General features: G+C 40.3%; 2 protein-coding genes across 3 annotated transcripts in view; one reads left to right on the top strand and one right to left on the bottom strand.

Moving 5' to 3' along the window:
• Nucleotides 1-4,786: 4,786 nt before the first annotated feature.
• On the bottom strand, nucleotides 4,787-7,143 carry RAG2 (recombination activating 2). The gene has a single exon (XM_027882219.1). The coding sequence runs from the start codon at nucleotides 6,986-6,988 to the stop codon at nucleotides 5,336-5,338; it is 1,653 nt and encodes a 550-aa protein (XP_027738020.1). The 5' UTR covers nucleotides 6,989-7,143; the 3' UTR covers nucleotides 4,787-5,335.
• Nucleotides 7,144-7,782: 639 nt separating this feature from the next.
• The window catches only part of CUNH11orf74 (chromosome unknown C11orf74 homolog), a 41,980-nt gene continuing 34,714 nt past the window's right edge, over nucleotides 7,783-15,048 (top strand). For both annotated transcript variants that reach the window (XM_027882218.1, XM_027882217.1), the window contains exon 1: nucleotides 7,783-7,953. The gene's annotated coding sequence lies outside the window, so the exon portion shown is untranslated. The remainder of the gene's footprint in view (nucleotides 7,954-15,048) is intronic.

Raw genomic sequence — 15,048 nt, 5'->3', positions numbered from 1 at the left:
TTTTTTTTATATTTAAGTCTGGTTTAATCATCTATTTCCCCATTGTTGACATCTTCTGTAAATCAGTTGAGAATTTTGAGCTTATTAGAACAACCAGTACTGAAAGGGTAGGTACCTTGAAGTACAAGCTTTTGTAAACAGAGCTAAAATAACAGTGCTGCATGCACTGAGCCATGCATTGGAGGGCAAACAAATCCTGACTGCAGACAGGTGCATCATTTGGTTATGCAGCCTATTGTTAAGCTTTCTGATTTTGAAGAGGCTTTAGAAATATGGAGACACTTCTATTCATGGCATTCTTTCAAACGTCCACATTTTCTTCTTTTACGTAAAATAATTGGTACAAATCCTTCAGTAATACATGGTAAATAATTACCGTCTTGTTCTGACATTGTATTGGCTGTAGTTTTTATACAATCACATTATGTTTGTTGTTTTGTTTTATTCAAGGGCTTTGTATTGTGAATTGCCATCTTATGAAATGATGTGAACTATGTTAGAAGCCATGATCCTTGTATTACATATTTTTTTTTCTCACATGAATAATTCTATTGCCTTAAAGCAAATCAACTTTGACTTTTAGTCAGGTAGTTCAGAAACAAACTCTACATATTTACAGCACCCTAATTTCTGATTACATTGAGTTCTTTGTTTTGTCTCACTGCATGGCTTCATATTTTTACTTTTTCTTAATGTATTACAGTTCCCTAATTAATTTCCTTATTCAATTTAAAATAAAGATTTTATAAATATTTACGCTTCTGATTTCTTAACAGTTTTTCAACGATGCACATAATTTCATGGTAACAGTCTTACTTTTCATTCAAATTGTGGATGTTTTTCATCATTAGGCTGTTCTAATACCCAGAGGCAGCTGTGATTCCAGCCCAGTTCTGGAATTCACTAAATTAACACAAATGAAGATTCCTCTGTGAGTCTCAGCAGTACTTTCAGTACTCTTCCTCACAGGCAACCGTATGACAGAAAAATAAACTGATATAAAACCAGTTTTATTTAGTCTGTAAATGGCTTTCGCTTCATTTAAAAATATCATCCCAGATTTTATCTAAAATCAGCCTTGCATTGTTATCTACATGAAACATTAAGTCTCTTTACTGGTTTCTGTACATCCTTTGCATCAAATTTTGACTCCTTGTCAGAGACTGAGCTGTAAAGATTAGTTCCGATCTCCCTTTCTGTTCATTATTTGAAGTTAACCTTTATTCTACTTCAGGAAAATCTTTCTTTCTTCCCTAAAATGGTATCTCTGGGTTCAAAGATTTATATAAACAAATGGGTTTGGATGGAATTAATGATAAGCAGGTTAAGCTACCTGATTTCCTTGTGTAACCAGATAATTAGACATCTCATATCTGCACTTTATATCACCAACTTATTTTTTTCATCTGACCTCGAATCAAAAAATGTTGGATGGAAAAAAATAGAACTCATATAAAACCAAAAAACAAGTCCCAGAGAGTTTTCTGGTAATCATTTAACTCCTTTACTCCTAAATGTCTAATAATTGACTCAGTTTTCCATGTATTCCTATTGGGATCAGATGAACAATATTGAGGCTAGTCCCTGCTCTTCTTCAGAGTGTTGTTTTAGAGGACTGAATATGGCATAATTTTCAAACAGTTGACTCTGTTTCCTTAAGTGTCTAAGGAGCTTTTCTACTTTTGCATCAAGCTTAATATTTTTCATGATACAAAAATACATACTAGGAAGGATTTAATTAGCACCTTTTCGAGCAGCATCAGGAAAGAGGTCAAGAGGTGTGTTTTCAATGCCCAGCTGTTCCTCTGGAGATGGGCACTCTGAGCAAGTGGACAAGGAAATACACAAAGGAAGTTCTGCACAAGGTTATTGCCTTGCTTTTTTTCAAATTAAAAATGGGCTCTGGTGTCACAGTTATTGAAGTAGAGACAACAACTGGAGTTTGATTTTCAGAGGCTCAAGGCTTTCCCAAAAGCTAAGTCTTGTTTGAAATGGAATAGAATAGGAAATCAAATATGGAGGGAGGTAGAGCCACCAATCATTTAAAAAAAACAGAAGTACGGCAATCCTTTTGTCTTTAATACATAGGGTCTAGAAGTAAATAACTTTACAGATTTCATTTCAATCTGAATTCAATATTTTCCTTTTGCTTTAGGCTCCCAGTTGTATTATTTCTACTCATTCCAATGGTCTATTGGTACAATGAGTCACTCTGAACTACGACACATGCTTTAGTGCTACCACTAAAGTTTGTGCTGTGCCCTTGTTGTAGATTAATCAGGTACTTCAAGGTCCAAGCACCTTTCAATACTAGTAAAATCCATACATTATTCTCATAAAAGCTGATAATAGTAGTACAGTATTACTAAAGTGTATTTGGGAACCATGATGCTGTGTACTGTGGTTACAAAACACACAGGTCAGTTGAATGTAGATACAATAGAGATTTATTTCTGCACTCAAATCTACTTCATTTTATCTCCTAATTCTAACGTCCCTGAGCAAGAAACATCTTGTATTGATTAGCTGTTTTTGAAGACAATGAATGCTTTTAAAGTACATGACTCAGTAAATTAAGTGCTTTCTGCAGTCTTGGATGCTATGTCAAGTGTCTTCTTTGCAGGCTGAAGTTCATATATCTCTTTATGTTCGAGTGCTTTCAAGTGTTTTATATTTTACTTACAACTTCCTCTTTTTGCAGCGACTACAGTCTCTGAGCTGTGATTTAATGCTGCTTGTACAGCCCTTCACTGTGAAGCTGGGACATGGTTTAGCCAAGCAATTTCTCCCTCCTACTCAAATAAACCACACATTTTAAAAAAGCGCAGCTCAAATATATACTTCACTAATGTTATGGGCCCAATGAGGTATAACATAAAGTCTGAGTGAGAGTTGTTCTTTCATAGCTACAGTGTTAAAGTAAAGAACAATAGCTCAGGTAACAACTGAAAGGGGCTGCAATGTGTGCTTGTGCTTGCCATATGCTGAGTGTACCTGCTCTCAGCTCCCGGGTGCTCAAGGAGTCACTGAAGCTGCAGGAGGCAGTTCTGGAAATTCAGGGTAATTCCGAACACAGTGCAACCACAACACCAGTGCCTGAGTCACGAGGCTTTACCTCAGACCAAATGTCACTTCTGCTAGGCCAGTGTCAAGCTTTCCCTCAAGAAAATGTTTCCATCCTTTTGTCTGCACTAGAAGACAAGTTTGTCACACAATATGCTGTCCGAGGAATTTGAGATAATGACAGTAACTGGGAGAGATAACATGCAAAAACTCAGACTGGATATTGCCTGGGAGTTCAATAACTGTGGGGAGTCTTGTTATTGTAAAATGAAAGTGACAATGGGTGGTGTTTTGTTGTATGAGTATATTGTCCCTCTTTGTTGGTGTTGTGATGATGTGGCTTTAATGGCGCTGTGGATTTTTTTGGTTTTGTTTTGTTGATGTAAATAAATCTGTGATGAACATGCATGACAATTCAGCTCACTAACACCTCTAACTAACCTACAAAAGAGGATGTTGCCAGATGTCATCGATTTGAAGGGACTTTACATGGGCATGATAATAACTTCCTCCTTGGAAAAACTTATAGCACTATATACTCTGAGCTTATGTAAAGTAGCATGACAAAGGAAATGGGAAGTTGGCATTGAAATCAATGAATTTATACCCATGTGAGAATGTTGAGAAGGGAATCAGGGTGATATACTTCCCATTTACAAGCTCAACCCAAACTATAACCTCCTCCAGCACATGAAAAGGTTGGAAATGGAAAGTTTGTACGGTTGCCTTTTGCTTTTCTTTGCTGTTGACTGGAGTTGGTAAGGTTTTAAGGGGAGTACTGTGGATATACATCTGTGTTGATAGGAATACTGTGCTACACAGGCTGCTTTGTAAAGGAGTGGCTGCTCAGGATAGGCACATAGTGATCAAATACCTGACAGCTGCTGCTGCTCCTGTTTTTCTTTTTTATTCAGGGATCCAGCATGAGAGTTGGACTGTGAATACTGTGCTATTATTGTTGGCTCACAAATGTTGAGCTGATATTGATTTTCTGAAAAGATGTTTGGAGCAGTAATAAAAATAAAAGTCAAGAATGATGAGGCTTTACAAATAGCCAATAAAAGAATCCACAAAAAACCTTAGTAAACTCTTGGGCTATTCAACCTTGACAATGTCCTTTTCAATCTGAATTTAATCTTCTCCTCATGCTTTGAACAGCCAACAGCTTTTGTTTCTACCCTCACAGGGCTCCACTGGCCCAAAGAATCACTTTGAGCTACAGCTTGCAGTTCTCAGCTTTCACACTGTACACAGTTTACCCTGGGAGAGCAGAGAGGGAAATGGGTAGTGTAGGACCTGAGTAAGTGATAAAAGTCCTCTTCATCATAAGGAACTGCTTCTGAAGTTGATGGGAGTTCACAGCATGGGGTGGCCGTGAAGCTAGACCCCTTATCAGGCTTCATGTGGATCTCCTAAGCATACATGATTGTCCTTTCGTAAACTTTGAGATTTACAGTGTTTGATTTACCCATGAGTTGGTGAAAAAAATACGGTAATTTTTAATTAAAAATTTATTAGCTTACTAGATTTTTTAAAATACAAACACAAAGCAGTTCATGAACACAGTATTTTTGAAAAGAAATTTGATTTATACTGTGAGATTATATTCCTCAACTGTAGACAAAACTGACATATAATCATTCAATACCCTTCAAAATAAAAAATTAATTATCCAGCATTAAATGCTCCACATGTAAGCTTTCCATAATGGAGTTCTCTGAAGAAAACTGACCCTCATTGTCTGAATATTTCATTATTTCTGACACAAGGGACTTATGCCACTGCTTTTTTTAAAAACCAGAGTAATTCATCTCATTTTACTTCATCACACCACCATAAAGTTGGACTAATGCAGCTAAAATTAGGTGAAATATTTCTAGAACTACTAAGATAAAAAAGTAAAATGGGTAACATAATGTTCTTTATGGACAGAAGTTAACAGTACTGAGTACATGGGATAATGTCTCATCCTACCAGCAGTTCCATTAAACTTACTGGGGTGTAAGTTATGGCATAAAATACAGCATACGGTTACCAGTATCTGACTGTGTGTTTGCACAATTCCCTCTACAATGGGGTTCCTATCTGGAGATTACAAAAATACACATCAGAGACAGAATAAATTAATGAGCTTTGAAATTTAAGAGAAATATTGAGATAATTGAAATAAAAAGATCTCTCCAAGTTCCAATAACCCACCCTGCTTCAACCATTACTGTCTTTGAATGTGATTTCTTTTGCTCCCAGGTGAATACAAATCAGCAGTGTAAATCTATTCAAACAATCTCCGAAGAAAGGACTTTTTTGTGGACGTTGCTAACTTCATGGTTTTCTTTTTGCGCAATGGTTTCATGGGTTGCTTTTTCAGGCGCATCACCTTTGGGGGAGTTTGTAGCCCTTTATTAAGGTCGACGTGCTTGTTGCAGAAGTACTTGACATTTGCTTCTGAGAGACGTAGAAGCATGGTCTCTGAGAGATCCATACATTGTGCGTGGACCCAGTGGCCTGTCCCGCTGGAACACAGGATCATTGCAGGCTTGTTGAGTTCTGTCGAATAGAAAGGGACCCAGGAGTTAATGTCAATATTGCAACTGGCACAGCAGGTGATCCAGTAGCCCGTTTCTGATTCATCTTCTTCATCATCCTCATTATAAGTGTCAGTATCCTCAATGTCAAAGCTACTGGCTTCAGCACTAAAGCAAAACTCCTCCGAGTCTTCAAATGGAGTGGAATCTCCAGGATCTTCGCTTGATGTCTGACTGCAAATTTGTGTTGTCAATTCTTCTTCCTTGTCCTCTTCTCCTTTGCATCTCAAAATGTAGAAGTAGTTTGCATCTGAGATTAACTGTTTGTTGGCCCCTGGAATGCCCAGCAATACAGACCCTTTGCCCATATCACAGCCAAACCATATTCTGCAGTGTTTAATATCTGGTGTCCACTCTGGGCTCTCCCTTTCAACAATCTCTATCTTACTATCCTCCAGAACTATGGTGTTACACACCAACCGTTTCTGGTTGTCAGAGTGGTAGCCACCGACAAGGACAAATTCAGTATCACTGATTTGAGTCACTATAGCACTTGACACTGATATCCCCCCTGGCAAGATGGTGCAGGTCACAGCTGGGCTGCCCAGTGGGAGATCAACTTTTAGCTTGTACAAGTTGGGGCACCTGGTGTTATTTTGAAGTGAATGGCCTCCCAAAATGTAGATCGTATCATCTCTGGCAATTGAAACATGGAAAGAAAGTCCATCTTGAAGCTCTGGAAGCATGTATGATGTACAGCATCCAAAGTCAAAATCAACAAGAAACACAGATGGTAAACAGTCGACTACGCTGTTCCATTTTTCAGTGGTTCTTTGTTCAAGAGGGGTATACGATCTCCCTCCAAATATAACACTCACGCTTTTTCCCCGGCTATGAACTACATTAATTGTATGCCCATATCTAGCTTCAGGGACATCTCCACCCAGGTCTTTCTCAATGCATTGGAACGTCATTTTCTTGCTGCTTTTGCTTACCAGACTTATAAAGTAAGTCTTATCAGAGAGGTCATTGTTAGGTGTTTTACCACCATGGATGATGTACTGATACTCATCAGACTTTGCATTGCTTCTGAGTGTGCAAAGAGCAGGGTAGCGGAGAGGGGGAAGGTAACATGAGTCTTTAGAGAAGGCGGCAGGTTTCATTTTGAGCTCATTCTGCTTTATATCGAGGAGGAAAACACCAGTGGGGCAGGATCTCTTTGGCCATCCTTTCTGCCCAAAAAAGAGAACATGCCCATCAAAATTCAGGAGAGAGAAGCCCGGCTGAAGCAAGGATGAGTTACTGACGGCTGATACCATCTGCAGTGACATTTCATCTGTCGACTGTGCCATACTGTAGCTGAGAAAAGAAAAAAACACCAAAAGAAACAGATCAAACATGTATTAAACCCTATGAGAATTATTTAAAAGTACTTGAATAAATCGTATTAAAGTTGCGCTTCAGCTCACACGCTGAGACCCGAAAAGACACCCTTTTTTGGGACTCAAGACATGAGTCAAACACGAGCTGTGGCCAGTTATGCGGGATTTTGTACAAATTACGGCCTTTTGGCACGGACAACATCGGTGCGCCCCCAGCTGGGGCGACCTGCCGGGGCGAGCGCGGCCGCTCCCATGGGAACGCGGCCCCGCGGGATGCTGGGGCCGGTAGTTCTCGCAGGTCTGCCCGGATCGGCCCGGCCCGGGGCCGCTCGGCTGGCTTGGGGCTGCCCGGCCGGCGCTTGGCTCAGCCCGGGCGTGGGGCAGCGGGCCCGGCGGGGTGAGCGGGCCGGCGGCGGGTGAGTGTCGCCGTGGGATTCGGCTCCGGGGCTCCACGGGGCGGAGGGAGCAGCCCCGGCGATGCCGCAAGCCGGGATGTTTCCTGCCCGTTGGTTGTCCCGCGGCGGGCGGGGGTACCGGGCTGGAGCGCTGGAGCCGCCCCGATGCCGTCCCGGCAGGCGGGAAGGGGCGCGGATCCCCGGCCTGGGCGCCCGGGGGTGCGGGAGCCGCGTCTGCCCGCGCTGCTCCCGATGCTCCCGAGCGGCTCGGGCTGCCCTGGAGCGGCAGGAGAGCGGGGGACTCCCGCCCACCCGGGTCCCTGGCCGGGAACGTGCCCCAGTGTCCCGTGGCCAGTGGGCTGAAGTAAGTGCGTGCACAGCCGCGTGCAGACTTCAGTTACGGGTTTTGCAGGGTTACAAAGGAAAAAAAATCAGGATCTGTTGGATACGTTTAGAAGCAGCGATGCCCGCTCTGTTTCTAACCGTGCAGATATCATGGAAGTGGCAGAGATTGTTAGTGCCAGGGTGAATCTCACTTATGCTGAACAGCCCACTCGGGTATCTGGGTGGCTTGCGAGTTTCCTTGCAGTATGTTTTCAGTGTGGTAGAATTCTTTATCTTTCACGTTTACTGTTTGCTCATGCTTTCATGATTAGGTCTCAAGGGGTATCTTTTACTTTTATAAACCTGTTTGTTCAAAAACCGAAAAGAGTTCATGCAGTCAGCCTGGGTAATAACACTGAAAGAGCTTTGGAGAGCATAGACACCAGGGAAGGAAACAACTGGCCTATTCACTGACACTATCCTATCGTGATAGCAGACATGTGCCTTTTTGTAAATATCCAAGTTCTCTGTCCCAGCCTTTGCCATATCCCCAAAATGTAAAGGTGTGAACTAAATATTAAGAAAAAACCTAAATCCCTATATATTTTGAAATGTAATTCCTTGTTTTGAAATCTCTAGGATTCATCTTGTCCTTGTTCCTGCTTTTCATTTTCTGTAATAACAACAACAACAACAACAACAACAACAAAACCACAGAGGGTTTCTTTTTTAAGGAAGGATCAGTATCTTCTGGTTATGTGACATCAGATCTTGAGGTATCAGGAACTACATTGTATACTGGAAGAATCACTGTTAAAACATGGGAACTGATGACACTGACTACGTCAAATTGCCGTGTTGTACCATATTCCTGCACTGCCTGCCTGCAAACTGGTATGCAAACTGCTGTGCTAAAATATGGATCTGCCATGGAACGCTTTTGAGAGTGAGATGTGCTTAGACCAGAGCACACAGAGTAGGTATAGTCATTCCTGAGTCCGTTTGAAAAACAATCCATGGAATAGCTGTCTTAAAAACTTGCATGTTCTGTAATCATCCAAAGATTACGATGAAGTTCTGTTCACTGTGCCAGTCCTAATGCCTCTTCCCTGAAGGTAGTAGTTTTTCTACATTTAGATTCCTTTTCAGAAGTACCACACTCTAAGTTCAGTTATAAGTTAATTAGTGAACTCTGTTCTGAGCATGTCAGTATACACAGCAGGTTTTGTTCTTATTATGCATGAAGAAAGATTTGCCAGGTTATTTACCTTCAGGTGATATGCTAAACAGGAATCTCTGCTGCTTGTTCCTTACAAGAATTCAAAAATGGTGTCAGAGGAACTTGCACTAAATTGGGTTTACTGGATAAGATGTCCTTTGTCTCATCTTTCATATTGTTTAGTTACTTCTTTGTTTTTACAGGATCTTTAGAAAAATAAAATGTCTTCCATACTGAAGATACCATAAGAAAATTAGTGTTCTTTCTGATCAAATCAGTGTTCTTTATTTTGTAACACTAGTGTTCTACATTTGACTGCTGGTTTATATTTGAAGTCTAACAAGAGTATTAAAAATGGCAAACAATTGACATATTGTATATATTTTTACATATACATAATCTCCAAATATGACAATTATTAGTGTTTACAAACTATTTCCTGAATATGGAGCAATACTCAGGTCTGAAGAGTATACTGTCTGAAGAGTCTACAGATATACAGTGGAGAAAAGATCAGTGAAAATTATTATAAGTGAGATTGATACAAGTAAATAAACACACTTAAACACTTTCTCCTTCATCTTGAATATTTCTTGAACTTTACATAAGCAAGCAGTTCAGTAAGTAACAGAGAGAAAATTTGTCTGAGTGTTTTGACAGAGGTGGCTCCTTAGGCACTTGCTGGAATTGCTTTGGCTTTCTGTGTTTTTTCATGCTAATTACAGTGTGCTCTTTGGCTATGCTGACCTCCACCTCTAACCTTCCAATACCACTGATTCCTTTGGGCTTGTCCGACCCTGAGCAGCCTCAGGGAATCCAAAAGGTAAAACTCTAACCTCATAACCACAGAGTTTAAAGTGTTTTTGGTGGTTTTATGCTCAAAACTGTGTCACTGTGGAGTCGGATTAGCATTAGAGTTAGTGCAGAGGGAAAGAGATGCCTTTGTTGTGGTGCAGCACAAGTTACTGGGGAAAAGACGCTACAAGAAAATAAATAAATAGAGAAGGGTGGAGTTACATAAACAGTTACCAGTTATGGTGTCTTGAGTCATACTTCGTCATATTTGTTTTGTAAAAGGCAAAGCTGCAAGGATTATATAAAAATGTGAGAATCTCAGCATTACTTTTGTAATGCCTGTATTTGGGAAGCAGTAGAGACCTGAGCTAAAAGCTAAACTAACAGAAAGAAGAAAACTAATATTCTTCCCTATTGTATTTTAAAATCAAACAGGGTTTTGAGCAGATTTTTCGGGTAATAGTTGTTTGTATGGCTAGATGAGATTACAAGGAATTCGGATTTAGGCATATTCATTTGCAGATACATTTACAGAAGGATCAAATGAAGAGAGAAAGTGCTTTTTAAAAGCACTCACTGATGTAATTTGAAATGTGCTTAGTATGGAAGTAGATGGATATAGTTACAATTTTGTGTGGTGTATCATTTCAGAAATTATATTAAGTGTTCATGGAGAACAGGATGAATGTTTTTAGGATTCAGTCACCTGAACATCAAGTGACATTTCATATACCTTTGGATATTCTTCCTAGTCTTCTAACTTCTGCTATGGAAGGGAGGTTTCCCACTGGTCCTGTGTTCCAGGTCCTATAAATCCAGGGTTTATAAAATGTCGCTTGATTAGAATGTTTGAGCACTGTGTCACTCCCAAACATTGTCTTTTTTGACTCCATGTAGAAATTGTTCACCTATGTGACTTTGCCTGTTACCTGCTTAGGCAACAAAAACATTCTAATCAGGAGAAAAATGAATAATCAGTGCTGCTGTTTAGTCTGACATCTCATACTTTTAATGTTAAAAGTACCATATTTGTAATAATTTCATGGTAATTTGTATGCTGGAAAATAATGAATGATGAATGAGTTGACCCTACGAACTGTAGCAAACCCAAAGAACCTTTTTTCATTTACACAAAGATAAGATTTTTGAGGACTACTGATTGGATGCTGAGAGAATGGATTGCAGGATAGCATGGAGTTTTAGTTGGTACATGCCTATTGCTGATGATTAAATTCATTAGTTTGCAATTATTTTTTATTTGACATGAACACAAATATTTATGGTAGAATTAAATTTATTTGGTAGTGTTGTATTTTTTTTTTCTGTGACTCATCTGCTTTTTCATTTCCAAAATGGAAAAGCTTACCCCGAAAAGCAAGTGCTGTTTCCAAATTCTCCACAATCAAAATCATATCCAGACACTCAGAGAGCTTTGAAGTCCTCCATAAACAGGCTTAAGGAAGGAGGGTTTTTTGTATAGTATTTCTCAAAACATTTACTGATTGTATCAACTAAGTTTGCATTGGGCAAAACAGTAATTTAGACATACCTGGCTGACAGTGGTTTTTTGCGTCCTCCGAAATCTTTCTGTATAACTGGGATTCAAATGTGAGCAATTTGAGGAGTCTTCTCTGAAAGCACAGGGGGCTCGTGGCAAGGAGAGACAGCCTGATGGAGGGGAACCTATCTGCTTAATTTGCAGATATGCTCCTGAGAACTCGATCTACTGTGGCTAACAGGATGTGACTGGTTTTTTTTCTTTCCTCTCTTGTCTTTAGATGGCACAATAAGAAACCCACCAGCCTCCAGAAGCTTTAACTCTTTGCAGTAGAACAAGAGTAGCGTGACAGTAGATGTCTCGTAGTTGATTGTAAAATTTCGCAGCATACGCTTCTTTCAGGTTTAATTTTTTATACTGCTAAACCTGTCAACATCATGATCTTTTTTTGAATATTTCAGTGTTACTTTAAAATGTAATTTAAAGTAAATTTTGAGTTAAAAGAAAAAAATAATTTTAATAGCTAGTGAAAGAAAACAACTCTTGCTGACTGGCGTACTGCTTCTTTCCCCAGGAGTGCTCTGCTGCGAGTGAGCAGTGACATTGAAACAGAGCAAAGTAAATGACAAATACATGCAATTCAGTGAGTGAGGGCTGACTGAAAGTCCAACTCAAAGTCCACTAAAGTAATTAGAAATGTCTGTTTTTCTACTTCAGTGGCCTTCTGATCAGACCTTAAAAGACTAATATAACTTTGCACCCTTCTATGGCATTTTTCATCAGTTTCACAGTGCTTTTCTCCAACAAAAAATAATTAGACTCTGCAAGTCCTCTGGGAACATATCCTTTCAACAGCTAGCAGTGCTGGGGCACAGAGGATAAGCCACTTGCATAACGTAGCACAACAAATAAACAGAAAAACCTGGAAAACAATTCACTCTTCATAGCTCCCTGCTTTTGTTTTCCTGGCCCTACTTCACCCACTCCAGAGTTACAACATCTGCTGCACAGTATTTTAGAAATATCTCAACTCCCGTTTGAAACTGCTGTGAGAATAGAAATAGAAGGAGCTTGAAATGGAATTTCATTAGTACAGCAAAGCAAACATACGAAATGTTTGTGAAAATTGTCTTGAGACTTTGAATAACTGTAATGCAGATAGGATGTGGTGATGTTTCTCATCTGAAGTACAGAAGTGCTAAGGCACTGTGCCCTGTAGCATCCGTATGGGCTTTTTACTTCTTTACTGAAAAAAGATAAAAGGAGACTGTACTGCAGAGTTGAATACCAAAAAACTTTCCCCAAATTTAAAAGCATTCAGATCACATTTATTTCTATTTTCAGTAGGGCCTAGATAATACTTGACAGCTTCTTATCTAAGTGTTTGACATAGTCTGACCTTTATTTGGGTCTGTGATCAAAGATCTACTGGAAAAAAAAGATACGAATGTTTAAGTGAAAAATCCAACTCCCAAATTGTGTCGCATTAATATTTTACATTCATTTTACTCTCTTTCTGCCAGTTGACATGCCTTATCTTTAGAAATTCTTTTTCCAATTACCGTGATTGAGAAGATGGAGAAATTAAAGTTTGTTGGGTACAGCATGTCAGTACTGGATGAGGACATGGTCTGTCTAAGCTGGTCTCTGTAACTGTCAATGACAAAGTGCTTTGGAAAAAATGCAGCAAGTAGCTTCAGAATAATGTATCTACTAGGTAGGAAAATCGCGTTCAAAACTGTCCAGGTCATAGCGAGAACATCTGGGATTTGTATCCTGAATTTAACTGGCAGAGAACCCATGTGAAAATGAATAAATAGACTTTTCCTTTCCAATTTCTATTTTAATAACATTGACATAGGTAGTATGTTTTTAACATGTTTTCCATGTTATGGAAATGCTTTGTTTAATTTATTTTCTTCTTCTACAATTGTATCTTCTTCATCTCAAATCATTCCAAATTGCTTTGAAATATTTCTAGGCTTTTCAGCATGTTTTCTGCCAGTAAAACACAGTCATCTCTGAGCTGGAATGTAGCTGGCTTCCTGTGGGTTGCAGTAATGCATTCCAGCTCAGCAGGGAAAGGGAAGGCCGCCTTCCTCATTTGTGTAGGGTTTGCCAGCCAGAATGCAAATATACTGGATATTTAGCCAGGACACCCAGGCTGAAACCTGTGAAAAAGGGCATGGGGAGTACAGCATCCTACAGTCTTCAATTTTCTGTCTCATCTAAAAGCAACAGTAAACAGTATTTAACATGTGAGGGAGAGGGTTTTATTTGGAGGTCTTATCTAAAATAGCTGATTGAATCCAGCTGTGCTTTGACTGTCAGATCCAGGATGATCACCTTCCAGGGCACAGTGGCTACTGTGGTTTGGAGGAAACGTTACCCTTGCCATAGGCCTCCAGGTGGTCTTTAAAGGGTGCAGTGCTTTTGAAGCCATGGAAATTTCATTAGAAAATAATTCTGCTCAGGTGTGGGAGTGATATATTAGCACTGAAATCAAACAGGATCAATGTGCTTGCTTACAATTAAGGCCCTTAGATGTATCCCTTAAAAGCTCACATGGGCTGGGCACGAGAGGCACATGTTTTTGTCCATCGCAGAGGTTGGCTCTCAAGCTCAGTAATGAACTTGGGCAAGCAGATGCAGCTCTCATCCACACAAATTGCTGTTGCATTAAGTGTGTGCCCTTAAGGCCTCCTGCTGAATGCAATGGCAAACATCCAGTTGATTTTACTGGGATTAGCTGTTGTAGATCACGTTGAATTGAGAGGTACTGGAAGGAACCTCATCTGAAAGTTTTTCTCCTTTGCAATTAAAACTTTTAGTTTGTTCCCTTAGTTCAGTTGACCTGCACCTGCTCACGGGCAGAGCTTGCTGCCGTTGGGTTCGCTCCAGGAGCTCTGCCTCCCCACAGGTGTTGGGTAGCAGGGAGGAGGAGGGAGAAAAGTAGGGCAGGACAATAGGGCAGGCAGGGCTTTGTTTTTCAACTGTGGCTTTGCAGATGTCTAGACAAGAAGGAAACGGTTGGCTGCCTTCAGGAAAATGGGTAACCTTCCTCTGCTGACTGACTGAAAATGTTTTATGTCTTTCCTGAGCAGGAATTGAGGTTAGCTCAGTTGATGAAAACTTGGTGCTAATAATTACAAGGTCACAGGTTCGATCCCCTGTATGGGCCATTCACTTAGGAGTTGGACTCGATGGTCCTTGTGGGTCCCTTCCAACTCAGAATATTCTGTAAATTTCCAGAATCACTCCTTTCCTTTGACCTTTTTTAAAGCACCATCCTGGGATGTTTGTTAAGGTAGCAGTCCATATCTAATAACAAGAATTTGTTAAGGACAGGCTGGAATTCCAGCTCTACCTCCCAGCATGGGGGCTGATGATCTACACTCCAGGCTCTGGCTCTAGCTGTGGTGAGTGTAGGAGTGCCCTGCTAACGTCTGCTTTTGCTAGTTTGGAGGAAGCACAGCTTTTTGGGCCATTTGTGAGGGGTGTTCCTGATGAGGCTGTGCTTTCACTGTTGCATAAACAACGATGATAGGCTGCCAAAAGGGCAATCCTGCATCCTTCCCATGTTCCCACTGCATGTTCCCACTGTCTGCTTGTACAGGCACTCATGATCGTATGGCTGTAAGGCAGGTCAGGAAATGTGTATTTAAAACAATTATGCATTTGCTCAGTTTAGCTTCAGCTTTTATATTGGAAGTTTATATTGGCTGGCCAAGAAATGGACTGGTGTGAAAAACCTAAGGGTGAAGAGGAAGAGAAGGTGGTAGTGGCTTTCTTGGGAGCAGCCACCTAGATAGGCTTAAATTGATTCTGCACTCATCTGATACAGGCT

Source organism: Empidonax traillii, unplaced genomic scaffold (genome assembly GCF_003031625.1).
Source record: "Empidonax traillii isolate 1590-97213 ecotype Southwest subspecies unplaced genomic scaffold, ASM303162v1 scaffold103:size1334136, whole genome shotgun sequence".
Taxonomy (NCBI): domain Eukaryota; kingdom Metazoa; phylum Chordata; class Aves; order Passeriformes; family Tyrannidae; genus Empidonax; species Empidonax traillii.
Note: the sequence above shows the minus strand (reverse complement) of the source record. Positions and strands in the feature narration are given on the sequence as shown.

Coding starts and splice junctions, on each gene's coding strand:
- RAG2 (XM_027882219.1), bottom strand. CDS start 6,988: ATGTTTGATCTGTTTCTTTTGGTGTTTTTTTCTTTTCTCAGCTACAGT.